This window comes from Uloborus diversus, chromosome 6, assembly GCF_026930045.1.
Source record: "Uloborus diversus isolate 005 chromosome 6, Udiv.v.3.1, whole genome shotgun sequence".
In the NCBI taxonomy this organism is placed as follows: domain Eukaryota; kingdom Metazoa; phylum Arthropoda; class Arachnida; order Araneae; family Uloboridae; genus Uloborus; species Uloborus diversus.
In genome coordinates, this window is record NC_072736.1 from 35,467,014 (window position 1) to 35,485,810 (window position 18,797).

Below are 18,797 nucleotides of genomic sequence, written 5' to 3' on the forward strand. Positions count from 1 at the left end.
TGCTCTATTTCCCAACAATCGTCTTAAAGTTTTCACTAGTTTTAGAGGCAGCCAGTCAGCGTGAAATCGAGTTGAATTCAGCTTGGAGTTTTAAACAGGGATCTGGTGTTAAGTATACTAAACTCAAAATCGGTTTCAAAATAAGAGTTTATTTTCAATTGAGTTAAGAAACTAAGGCCACTTTGCTTCTTTTTGTTGCACATCAAACAGTATGTTTTAGTTTATTTAACTACAATTAGTTGACAAAAATAGCACGTAACCATGTAGTTCAAAATTACTTTTATATTAACTCTAGAAATCTTTAATAAGAATTACCCTGTAACAAATAATTTAACTTATAAACTACGAATAAGAAACAATGTTATTTTTTTTATGTCCATTGCTTATTCGATTGAAGTAACTTCAGTCAAATAAGCATATATAGTAGAAATAGAATCAAAATGCATATAACCTGAGAACTCGCGTGTGAGAATTTTTCTCGCACTACCTGTTTCCCTTAAACTTATAATGTGTAACTAATTTACTCATTTATTTCAGTCCATTTAGATACATACCTGGTTTAATATTCGATGAAATGTAAAAAAACAACAAAAAATTCTTGGTAAATTATGAGAGCACTTGCGTTCAAGAAAAACGAGCTGATGTGTGCCTCACATGACTTCCTTTTACTCCAATTTAATGTCATTTTTCTATTATTGGTAATTTTAATGTGATTCAATAGTTAACCTCTAAATATCACCAACAGTGGCCAAATGGAAACTAGATTTAAAAAAAAAAAAAATTTGAATTTTGACATCTTGAATTCAAAATATGTTTTTCGCAATCACGAATGTGTGTATGTAGGCGTGTGTGTTTGTGTGTGGGGGGTATGTGTATGTGTGTGTAGTGCGTATGTGTGTGTAGTGCGTATGTGTGTGTAGGCATGTGTGTTTGTCTGTGTGCTGGCATAAATGTGTGGTTAGTTGTGTGTATGAATATGTGTGTGCGGGTGTTATGTGTATGTGTGTGTATGCATATGTGTTTGTGTCTGTGTGCAGGCATGAATGTATGGGTAGTTGTGTGTAGGTGTATGTGTGTGTATGTGTTTGTTTGTGTGTGTGGGTGTATGTGTGTGCATGTGTATGTGTGCGTGCGTGTAGTTGTGTATGTATGCGCGTGTGTGTAGGACATGGATGCAACCTGGAGACGGCTTTCGCTACAGGAGCAGCATCGTGAGGACCTGGTCGACTGTGATGGCGCGGAGGGTGGCGGTGGGAAAATAAAATGATAGGACATCAAAACAGTCAAGTGAGAACAATAAGCAATCGTGATTGCTCAAAAAATAAATAAATAAATAAAATCGCCAAATTTGTCGCCAAGTTGGCGACAAAACAGAGCGACCCAAAGATTGGCGATATATTGCCAAATGTTCGCCAAATTGTACCACCACTTGAGTTTACATCGAAATTAACAATGATTTCCCCCCAAAAAGGGGCAAAAGACTCCCTTAAAAACACCCGAATGCAACCAAAAGGGCAGGTGCCCAACTAGATCCCACTAGGAGTCTACGTAAACAATTTCAACTTTCTAGGACATACCGTTCTTGAGTTATGCGACATACATACGCACATCGCACATGCGCACATACGTACGTACAGACGTCACGAGAAAACTCGTTGTAACTAACTCGGGAATCGTCAAAATGGATATTTCGCGTGTCTATACGTTCTTAGGCACTTATCCACGTGTGGTCGAGTCGAAAAAAAAACTCAACATTCATTCGGGGGTGAGAAAAATGGAAATTAAGGTCTATTTTTGAGTGAAATTTTTTTCACGAATACAATACTTCCTTTTTTGTAAAAGGAAGAAAAAAAAGAAGTTCCACCAGAACTCGCACGATGAGAAAAATACTCACCCTTCGTCTACTCCGACTAGCAAATGGGCACCTTGTGACAATCAAAGGCTAATCATTGCGAAACGCCTGAGCCAGCAAGAGGAGGGTTACAAGGAGATGCTAGGGACAGCAACACCTTCCACTATAGCGTAGAACAGTGCTTCTCAACTTGTGGTCCGCGAGCAATTTTCATGTGGTCCGCAAACAGCTAGTGAAAATTAATCCGTATCATTCTTATAGTTTCAATTAATTTCATTAAAAAAACATTCGGATTAATCTCAATTCATCTAACATAATTTTTGTAAAAATATTATTCCTATCGCATGTGGTTCGCAAACAGTTAGTGAAAATTAATGTATGGGCGAAAATGTCAACCCGGACATCAAAACTTCAATATTAACAAAACTATAAGTATTGTACATCAATTAAAACCTTGAAATATATATTTTAAAAAGCGTAGCAATTTAAATATTAGTTCATAATTTTTCGTATTGAAAATAAGCCGCAAGAGATGCCTATGTCGTTTCCGGAATGTTTAGGGAAAATTTAGCATATAGTAATCAAAATTTTTCCTAACACAAATTATAACTAAAAGGAAAACAGGTTAGTGTATTTTGTTATACTCATAATACCGTTTTATACAGGAAGCTTATATCAAAAAATGTCTTTATAGTGTTTCATTCAGAAACAATCTTAAAATCAATTTATTAATGTCAGTCAGTTACCATAAAAAGGCAACTTTTTTCCCTCAGCATGAAAATAAATGGTGGAAATTTTCCGAAATTCATATTCTTTTCCTACATCAGGAGTATTTGAATGCTGAATAAGTAGAATTGTAAGTTTACATCCGGAACACCGAAAACTCCTCGGTTACTGACTGACACACTTGATACGGTAACTAACTGACATTCTGTTTAACTTTAAAATGGTTGCAATGTTAATACTCCTGACTTGTATTAATGAGACATTGACTTGATTCATTAAAATTATGAGAAATCATTATGAGAAATTGACTTGAGTTGAGAGATTGACTTGAGTATGGTTGCAACTTAATACTCCTGAAAACAGATTTCTTCTATTTTTAGCCCCTTTTAAGAAATATCAAACAATCCAGCTCTTTAAATTTTTAAGAATGATAATATTACTTATTGATTTTATTCATTATTCATTCTGACATAATTTAGTAATGTTTGGGCCGAAATTTCAGAAATAATTGCCTAATATTCAAAAAAAAAAAAAAAAAAACATAAATTAAAACAGAAGAGGAAAGCACTTTACAGTCAATACATTCAAAAGACAAATTTACAATATAACAACTGGCTCAGGGGGGAAAGAAATTCAAAATATGGGAAGCGACTCCTAGTAAGGAACATTTCTACGGAGTTTCTTGTGATCTGCAATATTTTGTAGAAAGACTGATCGATGGTAATAAGGGAAAGGCTAAGGTAAAATTCTTGAAAAAAGAACTTAATCAAACATATGAGTGGCTGAGATGATGTAGAGTAAATAGAAATAGTTTACCTTTTATAACTCAATAATTTTATAAGGATGTGATCTATTTTTAAACACGGATTTTTTTTTTTTTTTTTTTTTCAAATCCTCTAGCAATTAAATCAAAACCCTATGAGGGGAAAAGAGGTTATCGATTTTTAAAAAAATCTTATTTTAATTGCTTTTCTTTTGCGTAAAGTTTCATTTACAAATTTTAAGGCTGTTAGACATTCGGTCAAACACATTAATAAATGCTACAAAAAAATACTATCGAAAGAAGAGCTGCAGAGTTGCAAGCACCTACAGTTTTTGTTATTTCATATACTACAGCTAGGGTACACTGAGGGTGTACTACTTGAACAAAATACTAGGTAGCACAAAATTGTTATTTTGATGTTAAAAATCAATATTATTTTATACGTTTTTTATCGCCCTTGCTTTTAAACGTCATAATTAGAATATTAAAACTATATTTTGTAGTAATTTTCTATATGGTTTATTATTTTCCGGGTCCTTATAGGCTGAGGATCCCCTGGTCTAGCCCTAATGGCAAAGAAAGGGGGTCTCCTAAAGGGGTCTTTTGCTCCTTTTTGGGGGAAAATCATTGTTAATTTCGATGTAAACTCAAGTGGTGTTATAATTTGACGAACAGTTGGCGATATAATCGCCCGTCTTTTGTTCGCCATGTTTTGTCGCCAACTTGGCGAAAAATTCGGCGATTTTTTTTAACTCTGATTTCAATTTGGCCACTGTTGGTGCTATTTAGAGAGTAAACTATTGAATCACATTAAAATTGCCAGTAATGGGGAAATGACATTAAATTGGACTAAAATGAAGTCATGTGATGCACACATCAGCTCGTTTTTTAAATAAAATTCAAAGCATTTAGAAAAATTCCATTTTAATTAGGAAAGCAAAGCAAATACAAAAAGCATTGCTACTCTGAATTGACGAAATAGCACGATCATTTACATTCAGGCAAAATAAAAGTACTATATATTCGCTAATTCTCAATATTTTATTCAAATAAGGCTTTTTACACTTATCTTATACAATTAAAAACTAACCGTATGTATCTATGTATGTACCTATGTATCTATGTAGTCATCTATGTATCTATGTCCAAGTTTCTTCTCCCGAACGACAGTGAACTGACCATCGAACCAGGTCGATGGATTCGTAATCTTCCCGTTTTTATGTTTGGCTATTTAACATAATCCTTCGATAATAATTAGCGGATATATCAATTAAAAACTAATATTAATCATAACACTTAGATTTCGACATAAAATCCATATTTTTCGACGGCTTTCCTCCATTCAAATTATCATTCAGTGCTTCATCTCAACTTTCCGCAACAATGCTTTTATTAAAATTTATAGCGGGTGAAGAAAATCATTGAGACGAAAGATCTGTTGCCATTTTTTTTCGAATATGAACAAGTATAATTCTTGCTTTGTTTTAAAGGCTTTTCCTGTAATCGGGGGATTTAATATGTGTACTTTTTGGTTATTTTTCCGCAAACTGCAGCAAAATTTTAAATTTTACTGTTTTTTAAGTCTGAGTGTTGAACACGCATCACTTGACTTTTCGAGGTAACTTTTATTTTCGAGGTGGACCGTGCAAAGCCGGGCGACGCAACTAGTAATATATTAAGATGATGATAAATATCTAGTCTAAGAAAAACTATACAAGGCAAAATATTGCCCCCTCCCCGACAAACCAATGTTATCATCCAGCATAGAACGCCCTCCAATACCGAACCCTGGTACACAAAGTGTGTGTGTAAGTCTTTAGCTAACTCAATGAATCGGAATAGAGTTTCACGCCACAGGTAAAATTCTCCCCCCCCCCTCCTCCTTTTTTTTTTATGTCTCCCTCTAGCTTTTTTTCTTGCTAGCTTTTTTTTTTAATTTTTATTTGCACTTCTAAAAGCATTTTTCTATTTATATATGATCATTTTTTTTTTTTTTAAATTTCCAAAACAAAATATTTTTTTAAATTATTCAAATTGCCTTCCCTGGCTGCTGCGCTACTGGCGAGAGCCACTGCTCCCAACCCCTTGATACGCTACTGAATATTATTCCTATCGTATGTGATCCGCTCTGGATTCAAAAGGTACTAAGTGGCATCCACCAGGGAATCACACGAATATAATGAAAAAAGTTGAAATTGGTGGCAATCAAAAGAGCGTTCTGAGAAATATTTTTGACGCAAAAAATATTTGCCATCGTCCATCCGTTATTAACGTTATTAAAGTCTGCAGACAATTCAAGAAAGTCGCCAAAACTTAAAAACTTGGCTAGAAATTTATCGTTCAATTTCACCTACTCTGCATCCAACTACAAATCGTGTGGAAATATGACCATTACTCAGTGAAACTCGCTAACTTTGGTGACTTCTCTTAAAATTTTGGCAGACTTTAGGACCTCGTATTTCGATAACGAGGAAAAGAGGGCGAAAAAAAATTTCGACCAGAAACATGTTTCACAATGCTCTTTCGATTGCTACTTATTTAATTTATTGCACTTTCGTGTGGTATCGTGCTCAATAGTGAAAGTGAAAAAGAGAGAATCACTGGCGTCGAATACCAGATGTACTTTTTTTTAATTCTTGATGTGAGTATTTTCTTCTCAGCACAAGTTCTTGAGGATTAATAAACGTTCTACCATGTATCAATTAAAAATAAAAAAGCGATAAAAAAATGTCATGCAAAACTTTGGTTAGTGTTAAAAGTGACTTCACTAACAGCCTATCGCAAGTTGATAATTTATTAGACGAATGCTAAGCCATCAAAGGTTAAATTCAAAATCATAACTTTTTTTTTGTCAGACCACATAAGCACTAAGACATTATTTTGCCTTTTAGCAATTATTTGTTAAGTATACAAATACAGTAATCAAACATAAGAAGAAATTCTGCTATAGTTCCTCCTATTCATCCAACACTTTTCTTTATCACATCTATCATCCTCCCCACTACCTCCAAAAAAAAAAAGGTTTTCAAAAAATCAAACTGTGAATGAAGTGATATGTTAAGGAAGGAAGTAGCACTGCCATAGAGTCCAGTGGGCAAGTGTCCAAAGATTATCCTTTTTGTTTGGGCATCCTTCCAGCCCCTTTGGCGACACAAAGACTCCCCTCGTAAAAACAAATCGCCCTCTTCGCTGACATTTTGACCCCCTTAAACCGGCGATGACAGGCATTCCCTATCCCTGAATTAAAAGATTAGATTGTCTGGAAAAACTGCTATCGAAATCGTAAGAACAGTGGTAGCAAAAAAAAAAATGCTCTTTTTTTTTTTTTTTTTTTCTTGTAAGTAAAACTAAATCAGTTAGCTTGAAGGCAATTTTTAAAATAATGTTTTCAAGACTTCTTCAAACTTTGTATTTTTAGAATCAACCAAACACATTCCAGTACATAGTTTTAGATTACAATACACAAAAGAAATGCATTCATATTATATATTCTTAAAATTGAATGATTTCACTATAAGTCAAACTTTATACATTAAAACTAAAATACCAAAAGAAGCTTTCAGAGTAAATCGAAACAAAAGTTCAAGTTCAAAGTATTCCCATAAAATAAAACTATTTTATTTTTATTGTAGTAATTGAAATGATGTATGGAATAAAACTTGAGCAAATACCAAAATTAAACTATATTGAGCTCCAAACTTATTTACCAAACATGAAAGAAAGTACTAAACTAACAAAAGTAAAAACCATCTTAGTCTGTGAGTGGAAATAACCTGCCCATGCAGAGATCGGAATGGACGAGAAGAAAACTGTAGATTGATTGGGAAATGTTAATTCAGTTCAATCTAAGATAATGTACGAGGGTTTTATCTTAGAGCAGGAATTAGTAAATGGAGGGAGCCAATCCATTCCAAGTCCAATCATTGGCTTAGCAAAAGCTAAGGCTAAAACTCCAAGTCACGTGACTCAACAACGACGAGTGGTTGACACGTTTTGCGTGAAACCAGCGAAAGAAACCTGATTTCTTCCAATGCTTTGATTTAAAATTTATCACGTGACTTGGGTTCAAGAAAGAAAGTCTTCACTTCCTCCATTTTATCTCATCTCAATGTGGTCTAGCTGCGTTGTCCGGCGTTGCAAGGTCTACCTCGAAAATAAAAGTTGTATCAAGTGACGAATGTTCAACAATAAAGCTGAAAAAAGGGGGGGGGGATATTGCACGGTTTCCTATCTGCGAGAAGAATCGAGCAAATTTACGATTTAAAATTTAAATTTGTACCTCTTTGGACTTTTTTTTTAATTCCAAGAATATAATTATTTTTATTAATAGGCGTAAACATTCATTTTCACGGATTTTCTGAGAAAAACCCCCGAAGCTAATTCCTGAGCATGAAAGGACCTCTGTGCGAAATTTGGCAAAGATCTGAAGTAAAAAACGTGTGTATACTTATGTGTAGTTAGAAAAGTAAATTCAATCACGGAGGGAAATTGAAATGGTTGATTCCTTTTTCAGTTTGTAAGAAAGGAAAGAGAAACATGTAGATTTTTTTAGTAAAACCATAACATAAAAAAAAAACTAATATTAAACAATTTGTTTTAAAAACCCAGACTCCAAGAGTCGCACTTCATATTAAAATAAATCTTGCGGACCCGAACATATATAAAACTTATAAACACTTTTTTTTCTACATAATGTGGGAAAATAGAGATATCACAACTATCAAATTCTGCAATTCCTAAAAACAGAATCAAGAGGGAAAACTGAAAGGCCTTGACTATGTGTCAAAATTAATTACAAGTATTTTATTTCTTACGAAACAAGAAATGACTTCACATAAAGGTTTTAAATTGTTAAACTTTCTCCGATCTCTGTCATCAATGATCGACTGCCAATCACTTAAAAGGCTTAGATTTTTGATTGAAATGTGATAAAAAATGAATTAAACTTCCAGTTCTATAGAATTTGGAAGTTCCAAACAAACTCAATCAGTTACAGCAAAGACTGTTCTTTCTGTTGGTAGCAATGTTTTCAATGCCCGAGAAATTTTTCACCACCAAGGTTGAGAAAAAAGTCTAATTCCGTTCTAATTAATATATTCGGAAATTTAAGTCCTAGAAATAGGAGAGCTAGCTGAGAACACTCTGGAACAAGTCATTTTTCAACAAAATAAAAAACATCAAAACTGGTTCATTCGTTTTGGAGCTGCAGTGCTACAGACAAACACATAAGTCAAATTTATAGACCCCTTCCTTTTTATATCTTGAGTCAAAGTTAATATCTCATAATAACTGCAACTTTACGACAAAATAGCCCCTGCTTTAAAATTCGTAAAAAAGTTATTTCTGAATACTTCACTGAAACCAATATGAATTGATTTTCGTAATTGCATGATATTTTGTAGTTAACGTCAACCCAATGCTGTGCTCAAAGGAGATGGGGTGTAGGGACTAACACTCCCTCCTAAAAATATGAGACTTTCAAAAAGTTCAGCATGTACATAAAATGATATAAACTCCTCTTTGTTGGCGTACCGAAATAAAATTTTAGGGAGGGGGAAAATTCTCAATTTGTCGAATGACATTTAAATTTTACCGAATGATAATGTACGAGCATGCACACACGTCATACATACATAAAATCTAATGAGAAGGAACATTAAGCATCACTAAAAACAATTTTAATTAAAAAAATTCAAATTAATCTCAATGTGTTGCAATATTGTCGCCAAATTTGCCGAATCGTCAGCAAGATTTGCCGAGTATGAATTCTCTGAGAGTTCAAGGTGACCTCCCGAGACCTCCCAACGAGGCGTCCATGGTCCTCTTGCTAAGTGATGATGGTAAAATTTCTAGTTATTAAGACCCATATTTTGGCATTTGGTGAAATCATTTGTAGTATTCAATTTAATTGAACAGTTTGCAAAAAATACTGTACGTTCTCATGCGAAGTAAATTAGAATTGAATTTTCCTGGACATTTAAATTGATTTAATCAGCTATAAATAATATTGTAAGAGTTATTATTGGTTCAATACACATTTTCCGAACTTCATTGAAGCTCAAGAATGTCCACCGTATTCCCCAGATTACTCCGTCTTGTCCATCTTGGAGGCAAGGTTTTGTGCTACACCTCATAAAACTTTAGCATCTCTAAAGATATTCTTATGCAAGGAATGGGATAAAATACCAGAAAGTGAGTTGCGGCCTATAGTAGAAAATTTTGTGACACGCTTAGAGCTCTGTATTAAGGATAAATGTAGCCACTTCGAAAATTTGTAAATATATTAGACGAAATAACGTATTCGTGTTTATTTTGTAGTTTGGTCGTAAAATATTTTCATTAGCATTAAATTTATAATGTACCATGTGTGTCCAAGTAATTTCTTGTCACCCTGAACTGACTGATAATTTATGAACTATTTCTGTCAATGTGAAATTTGTGTGTGTGTGTGTGTTTTTTTTCTCCTATTGCTGTTAAGGAACTTGCATCGACGATTTTATTTGAATCACTATTAGTCAATTTTACAAACATTCCTATCTTTTGCTTTCCAATAGGAGACAAAGTTCCAGTTGTCCTCGTTGGAAACAAGACAGATCTGGAAGCAGAGCGACAGGTGACTTCAGAGATGGTGGACGAAGCTCTTCTTCAGGATGATAGCACACCTCAATGCAAGTACCTAGAAACTAGCGCCAAAAGCAACTTCAACGTAGGCCCGCTGTTTGTAGAGCTCCTTCAACACGCCAGGGAATTGGAACGACCGGCTCCACCTGTTGCTCAGCAATCAAGACGCTTGAGCAGACGATTGAGCTCTTTGGGCAACATCAACTTGGCAACCAGGAGGAAGTCCAGCATCGGCAAAGTTGTGCAATCTTCTGAAGAAGCAGAAAATGATGACCCTCCTAAGTCGGATCCTAGATGCGTGATTGCTTAAAAGTTGAAACGAGCTTCTAGAGTGTTTTAACGCCTCATTTGAACAATTTTACACTGTTTACTTTTACACTGAAAATCTTCAGTATCTGATTACGCGGTCGAAAGTTTGTTGTCAATTATCGTAATATTTATCTTTGTGAACTGTGATTGTGGTCGCGCATTGTTTCTTGCATGATCTCTATCGAATGTATGAGCTTTGCTTTTATACGTGAAAAATAAATAGCAAGCATTCCGTTCAAAAGGAGGGTCACATTTGCCCTTCGACATGATTGGGGAGCACTAACAGCAATTTTAATGTTCCACTATGAAGTTTTAAAGAAAGATCGATACCAAGAAAGATTTCAAGACCATCTTCGACTTTAAGTCGTAACCATATTGTATAGTTATACAAGAAATTCCGTCTAGAACTAAACGAGCCCTACTTTCCCCTACACCAACATCGATTTTCTAGCATTGGATTGATATATTTGCCAGTTAGCTGTGGTTACAAATTTTGTCAAAGATACACTTTAATATTTAACACTGATTTCAAACGGCAAAATATGCCTCACTTTTTATTTAGAAAAAAAATATGGTGTTGAATTTATATCAAATTCAGCTCTGCAAAAAAAGAAAAAAAATGAATAAATATAACAAATAAAGCACCTTTCATACAATACAAAAGCAGTTTTTTTTTTTCTTTTGCTTTTCTATTTAAAAAAAAAACCTTTAGCCGTTTACAAAGAAAAAAAAGGACGGGGCGGAACAGAAATTAACACTACAATAAAAAACAATTTTTATAAAAAACAAAATTGTTTGCAGCTTTTTTTTTTCGTGAAAAATCCATCACCTCTATTTTTTTCTCCCAATTTCAAAACTTTAAAAACGCTCACAACAAAGAAAAAATAATAATAATAAATTACATAAATAAAATTTTTTATAAAAAAGAAAATTGCTTGCAACTCTTTTAGGTTAAAAAAAAAAGTTGACCTTTCTTTTTCATCCTTTCGGTTTTTATTTCATATTGGCAAAAACAAAATCTGAAATCAAAACTGAAGAATAAAAAAGAATGAAATGTCAACAGTCATTTTTTTTTCACTATCATATCATTTGCGCTTTGATTTCACTTGATTTTGATTCAGTTAATGCTTTTGTACATGAAAATTTTATAGAACATTTGTAACGTTGGACATGTCTACGAGAGATGTTACTTCGATTTTCATTCATAATATTTTTCCTATTTCTTAGAAACAAAAATTTAAGAATACATATATATATATATATATATATATATATATATATATATATATATATATATATATATATATATATATATATATATATATATATATATATATATATATATATATATATATATATATATATATATATATATATATATATATATATATATATATATATATATAATCTGCACGGTTCTTTTATTTATTTTTTTAAAAATATTATTTGTACTAAAAATTAACTTTTAGTATTGATGGTTTTTTAGATAAAAAAAAGTTTGAAATTCTCCCATAGACGATAAATACTATTTTGGATTCAACAATTTCGAACGTTTGTTTTTGAACATACTCTTCGTCAAAAGCTTCTATCAACAAAGTTGGTTTCAAACAAGAATGAATTTCAAGGAAAAGTTTTTTTCAAGTTCGAGGAAAGCTTTCTTCGGATGATTTTTCATCCAAAAGTTGACACTTTGCATTGAAAAAGGGGTTCCTTGTAACCCCAAAACTCGTGTAAGCAGTTATTTGCGATTTTTGTGCATTAAAACGTTGGTAATTCTTTCATTTAAATACAGCAGGAATTTTTTTTTCGTATTTTGAATACCAACAAAAGCTTAGAAGTTCTTTAAATTTGATAATGCCGAACTTTATAGTCCTCTGTATTATTCTGCAGTTATAACATATCTTATAACGGCCAAAATATAGGAATTTAAGCCGCATTACGGCCGATGCCGCATTACGGCATCCGCACTACGGATGCGCATATGTGAGTACACAATCTATTCTTTTGACTTGTTAAAAATACATTGAATATGTAACAGAGGTGAAGGTATGTAGTGTATTTATTTCCTTCGTTTAATACGTAGGTCAGTCAAAAAGTTAGTTGCACTAATTCGTAAATATGTTTTATCATAGAATATTTTGAGGACACTGTGACAACATTTCAGACATGTACCTTTATCGTTCGGTGTAGCGGCTTCCACGAAGCAAGTTTAGTTTTTCTGATAATCAGTCGAAAAAAGTCTCAACAGCTGCAAGTAGCGTCCAAATTGGTAATGCTTGCAGTGATACGTTTTTTGTGAGCAAAAAGGTGCAACTACACTGAAATTTGTTGGCAGTTGCCGGAAGTGAGTGGTGAAAATGCAATGTCACGTTAAACTATCGCGAAATGGTGCAACATGTTTGAGAATGGACGTGCAGAAATTGACGACGCTGAGCGCGAGGGAAGACCAAGTTTAGGGGGAAGTGTGGGATCACTCTCCTTATAACCCAGACCTTTCACTTCCTGACTTCCATGTTTTTGGTCCTATGAAACAAGCAATTTCAAAGCAATGATACCATTCGGATGACGAAGTGAAAGCTTCCACCCAACAATGGTTTTCGGACATTGGACGGAATTTCTTTGCAGGAGGCATCGAAAAACTTGTACCACGTCTCTACAAATGCTTAAATAACGGAGGTGATTACGTTGAAAGTTATCTTTTGGATGGGACATTAAGATACCAATGAAAATATTGTAAAATTTATATCCTGTTTTATTTTTTTCAGCAGTGTAACTAACTTTTTGTCTGACCCTCGTAGGTATGTTAATTTTTACTCATTTAAATAACCTGTCGTAACAAAAATCGATAGAAAATACAAAGGAAATAAATCTTTATTGATGATTTAGATTTCATCAGAAATGTGTTTGGAAACACATCCCTTGTGAAACCTCCCCGAAAAAAAAGTCTGGTTACGGCCCTGATCAATATGTACATATTAGTAGACATACTGTTAAAAAGAACTGCCAAAATTAATACGAAATTTCCCTCATTGTGTATTGAAAATTGATTGCTTTTAAGTAGTGTTCATCTTTAAAAAGTTTTTGCTTGTGAATCTGAAAACAATCAGCTCCTGATATGATATGGATACAAGTGTCTAATGACAGCAAATTGAGCTGTAAGTCACAGTTTACAACGGCCTTTTAGCACATTAGGGTAGACTTTGTAACAATGTCTATGAATTTTGACTTATTGTCTACGATGTTTGGAGTAAGAGGCGCGTGTGTGTGTTACTAATATGTAATTTAAAATGTGTGACTTGTGGTGTTTGCAATGAAGATCCGAAAGTTTTAAATAACTCTGTATAGATTTAAATACAATAAGTATTTGTGTACCAATATTTTCTTTAAAAAATGAATGTGAACTGAAAATAGAAAAAGTTTAGTTCAAATACAATGTTGCATTGAATAAGTATTTAGTATAGAAATTTCAGTTTGTTACTATTCAATTATAAAACGTATTTATTCTTAAGCTACTATTTTTGCTACAGAAAATGTGTGAAATGTTTGAAGAAAGCGTAGGGAACGATTGCGAAATCAAAGCTTACTCATGTATATATTTTTGAACTTGGATGTTCGGAATTCTTTGGGCAGCTAAATTATGCAAAACAATGGCCACAGCAAAACTGTATCTTTAATTTGTATTAAGTTACTCGGAGCATTCATTCCAAAATCGTATATTCTAAACACAATGCACGTTGAAAACATACATATTGAACAAAAGTCAAAATCACGAAAACGTTTTCTGAAAATGTAATCAAGGTCGAATGTGTTTGTCACTGTAAAACTCCAAATAATAATAAAATCTTAGCATACTTGCATAGCTGGTATTACATGCCAAATAAGGGAGGGGGAGAACTTGAGAATTTTATACGGACAATTAAAGGAGAAGATTTATTTATTTGATACATTTTTATGCATCTTTCAATAGTATATATTATTTTTATGTGTATACAATATAACTTCGATTTAACGATACCCGATTTAACGATTTCCTTAATTTAACGATACATTTCACTGGTGCGGTTTTAAATGCATTGAATGTTTGTATATGCTTCTCGATTTAACGATATCCTTACGATAACTTTTTCCAGTCCCTTGACAATCGTGAAATTGGGGTAATACTGTATATAAAATAAACCAATTCCTGAAATATGCTCAGTGGGCAAAATATATAGCATAGTTTTTTTTTCTCATGGAAGATTTTATGAAACATCACTGTATTTTATTATTATGTCATTTCAAGGCGGTAGACTAATACAGTAGAACCTCCCCTAAGGAACACCTCCGAATAAGGGACACCTCTATTTAAGGGACATTTTTTTCTGGTCCCAGTCCCTTTGAATAGTGACTTCCATGTATTTGCCTCTAATTAAGGGACACTCTATTTAAGGGACAGTCACAGGAAAAAAAAATTACAAAAAAATATGTACTACATAAGAAAGAGTGAATTTACTGGAATTCTAGTTTTACTTTTCGTCTAAAAACTATTTGAGGAAATTTAACATTAACATATGTTAAAGAAACAAATATATGTTGTAAAAGTCTTGCTGAAAGTTACATGCATGATTTGCCCACACAGATATTTATTCAAGTAGGCTTAGGGCCAAAGGAGAGGGCACATAAACTCCTTTATCCACATTTTATATAAAATTGAAATGTGAACACTAATTGTAATTCACAATGTCTTGCATTGTAAATTGTGACAAGAAACAAATTCATGCAATGAGCTACTTCAAAATAATTGCTGTATGCTGCAAAACTATGGACTTACCAAATTTTTGACTTAATTAAAATTAAAAGAAAAAAAAAACATTAAGTGTGAATTTTATTTATCTGTGTATGAAAAATGAAAAGTATCTAATCTTAAATGGTAAAAGTTTACATTAATAAAAAAAAATTATACTGAATTAACACGCTGCATGCATTAACTAAAATACCTCCGAAGAAGGGACACCTCTACTTAAGGGACATAATGTCTGTTCCCATTAGTGTCCCTTATTGAGAGGTTATACTGTATATAGAAACCATCATAAGAAATCTTCTCCTGATTCTGCTTAAACTAAGCAACTGTATTTATTAACTAGAAAATCGCCCGTCAAGGTATGACCGGTGGAAATTGCTTCTACATTTGAAACGAAGCAATTACTTTGGTGATTTGTTGTTTGTGTTTTGTTTGGTGATACGTATTTTTATGGTCGAAATTTTAACCCTAACTCCAGTGAATTAACTCTAAACTCCAGTAGATAGCGTCAAATTGTTGACCACTTTTTCGTTTCTTCGTTCGCCTAAAATGGTAGTCTTACCAGTAAAACAGTTAGGTTACCGGATCCAGTTCAGCCTTGTCGAAATAAAACACTTTCCTACAGGTCAAATATTACCGGAAAAATTATCAAATTATCATACTATGGCACGAGTTTCATTGCTGGTAACGTCGGGGGCGTTACTCGATCAGGGAATTCGCTATTATATATATGAGGATTTGTTTATTTTAACACAAGTAGCACGAAAATAAAGTGTTTTGCTTTTTCGACTCAGAATAAGTGAAAAATCCATGCTATGCTAATTCGTTAGTCTAAAATTCGGTATATAAAGCGAAGTATGTTGTTTTTAACACTTCAAAAAACTTTCAAAAGCAGTTCCGAAAGAAACATTTAATTTATTTAAAAGAAAGAAAATATTTATGTTTTTGAAATCATCAAAAAATGTATATTAATTACTTTTTAAAGACTAAACGAACCTAAAGTTTCAAACTTATTTCATTATTTTGAATCTCATTGAAAGTTATGAAGTTTATTCAAGGGACGAAAGGAATTCTAAGTATGTTAGAATCGTTAAAGCAGGTGTAGAAGAATCGACGCGTCCTTACCATCAAAGTGTAAGTTGCAAAATCTTGTGCAATTTAGCATAATATATGTGCTGTCTTAAAAACTGCTAAAATTAATGTATTTCCTGTATTTTGAAGTAAAAAATATATTTATGTATTATTATGAAAGTCTCCGTTTATTTACCTCACTCTCACATGACACCTAATCCACTTATATTGAAATAAAGAAGCAAGAAACAATACATTTCAGAGGCTCTAATTTAAAAATAAACAAAAAAGAAGTTATGTGCAAAACTAAACAAGCCTACTCTCCCGCATACCAACATCGACTTTCTAGTATCTAATCAATATTCTCTAAATTAGCTGAGACTGCGAATTATGTCAAACATAACTTTTTAACATTTTAAGCTAGAAGCAAAATGAGCATCGTTCATATAAAGAAATAGATACTTAAAAAATAAATGAATAAATAAATAATACATTAGTATATTTTCAACAAAGCAGCTAATATATTTTTCTGTTAACAAAATCATCAATTGCTTTCAAAAGGAAAAGAAAAGAATTAAACTTAATAAGCTCATTAAAATAAATACATTGTCAAAAAAAATGTTTGTTTTTCCCCTTTTGCCAAAAAATAATTTTTAAAAAGAATTTTCTTCTTTTTTTGACTTTTACTAGGAAAGCAAACTAAAAAGAACTAGACTATATTGAAATCAAGAAACAGGGTTACCTTAGCTACTTATTACCCTAGCTCAGTGGTACTCTACTTTTTTCACCCGAGGCCTGCTAGCACCTCATACTAAAAGGATTCTCCATTGACCATATATTTTTAAATATCAAGTTTATAAAGGTTGCATCTTGCTTTTAGTGGAAAAGATTGTACCAATTACTTAATGTTTTTTGTACACTTTTAGGTCTAATTTGTTTTTGAGGTTGAAATTTACTGGCGATTTGACAGTTGATTTTTTAATCGCCTTTTTTTTTCATTTAGTTGCTTTATGGCTGATGGCAACCGCTGAATTGCACTTTACTTGTCTGCTTTACCTTCTTTACGCATGGTGCTCTTGTTTTGGTGATTCTTTTCGAGACTTGAGAAAACACTTTTTAAATTCTGATGTAGTTTTATATTTTAAGTTGGAATACTTTAACTTAAGAAGTAATGGCAGTATTTTACAATTCATAGATTCTAATTTACTATTCTCAGAATACATTTTGACCTTTAAAACGAGGTACATCTTGAAAAATTGATAACAATTGACATTTCTTGATTATGCAATCAATTTCAAAGTGATTTGAAAAGATTGATTTTAAAGATAAATTGCATTTCCTGTTATTTTCTTCTAGATTTTAAGCTAAGAGAAATCATATTTGTTCCCCAATCAACCTCATTTCCGTCCGATTTTAATCTTGTAGTGGTCGCCACTTCCTCATTTACTGTGCAGATCACGCACTCAATGTATGCTATTTTTAATTACGATTCGACTTAGTTTACCGTTAAGTCATTTTACTTGTGTATGCGTTTCTTTTTTACGTGACTTAATCGATACAGATTTATAGATCCATCATGGTTGAATGATTTTGTAGCCTTTTTATTTTAGATGTACCCCATCGGGTACATCGATAAAAAAAAATATCGTAAAAAGAATTGTTTTGATCAAAAGCCATTTAAAACGAGTAACTCTATTGGAAATATTCTATTTCATTATCGTCATACAAATGGATGCACAAGTCACATTTTCCTTGTACATGCGGTTTCTTTTTTACATGACTAAATCGAAACAGATTTACTGATCCATGATGATTGGCTCAATTTGTAATCTGTTTATTGCAGATGTACTCGATCGGGTATATTGATAAAATAATATCGTAAAAAGAATTGTTTTGATCAAAAATCATTTAAATCGAGCAAACTCTATTGGAAATATTCTATTTCATTATCGTTATACAAATGTTGATGCATAAGTCACATTTTCCTTGTGTATGCAGTTTCTTTTTTACGTGACTTAATCGAAGCAGAGTTACAGATCCATCATGATTCAATGATTTTATAGCCTTTTTATTCTAGATGTACCCAATCGGGTACATCCATAAAAAATATCGTAAAAAGAATTGTTTCGATCAAAAATCATTTAAAACGAGTAAACTCTATTGGAAATATTCTATTTCATTATCGTCATACAAATGTAGATGCATAAGTCACATTTTCTTTGTGCATGCGGTTTCTTTTTTAAGTGACTGAATCGAAACAGATTTACTAATCCATGATGATTGGATCATTTTGTAATCTGTTTTTTGCAGATGTACTCGATCGGGTACATTGATAAAAAATATCGCAAAAAAGAATGTTTTGATCAAAAATCATTTAAAACGAGTAACTCTATTGGAAATATATTTCATTATAGTCATACAAATGTAGATGCATAAGTCACATTTTCCTTGTGTATGCGGTTTCTTTTTTTACGAGACTGAATTGAATTAGATTTACTGATCCATGATGATTGGATCATTTTGTAACCTCTTTATTCAAAAAACATATTCGTAAAAAATTGTTTTGATCAGAAAACTTGTAAACTCTGTTGAAACCGTTCTAATATCATCATCATCAAGAAAATGGCCGCTTAAGTTGCATTTTTAAACATTTTTAAAAGGTTCTTCTCAAACAA

The 18,797-nt window shown here is 32.6% G+C and overlaps 1 protein-coding gene across 1 annotated transcript in view; it reads left to right on the forward strand.

Moving 5' to 3' along the window:
• Positions 1-10,373, forward strand: part of LOC129224609 (ras-related protein Rap-1b-like) — a 143,620-nt gene extending 133,247 nt beyond the window's left edge. The window contains exon 4 of the mRNA XM_054859094.1: positions 9,896-10,373. Within this exon, the coding sequence (XP_054715069.1) occupies positions 9,896-10,272 (377 nt within the window). The 3' untranslated portion in view covers positions 10,273-10,373. The remainder of the gene's footprint in view (positions 1-9,895) is intronic.
• Positions 10,374-18,797: the final 8,424 nt, after the last annotated feature.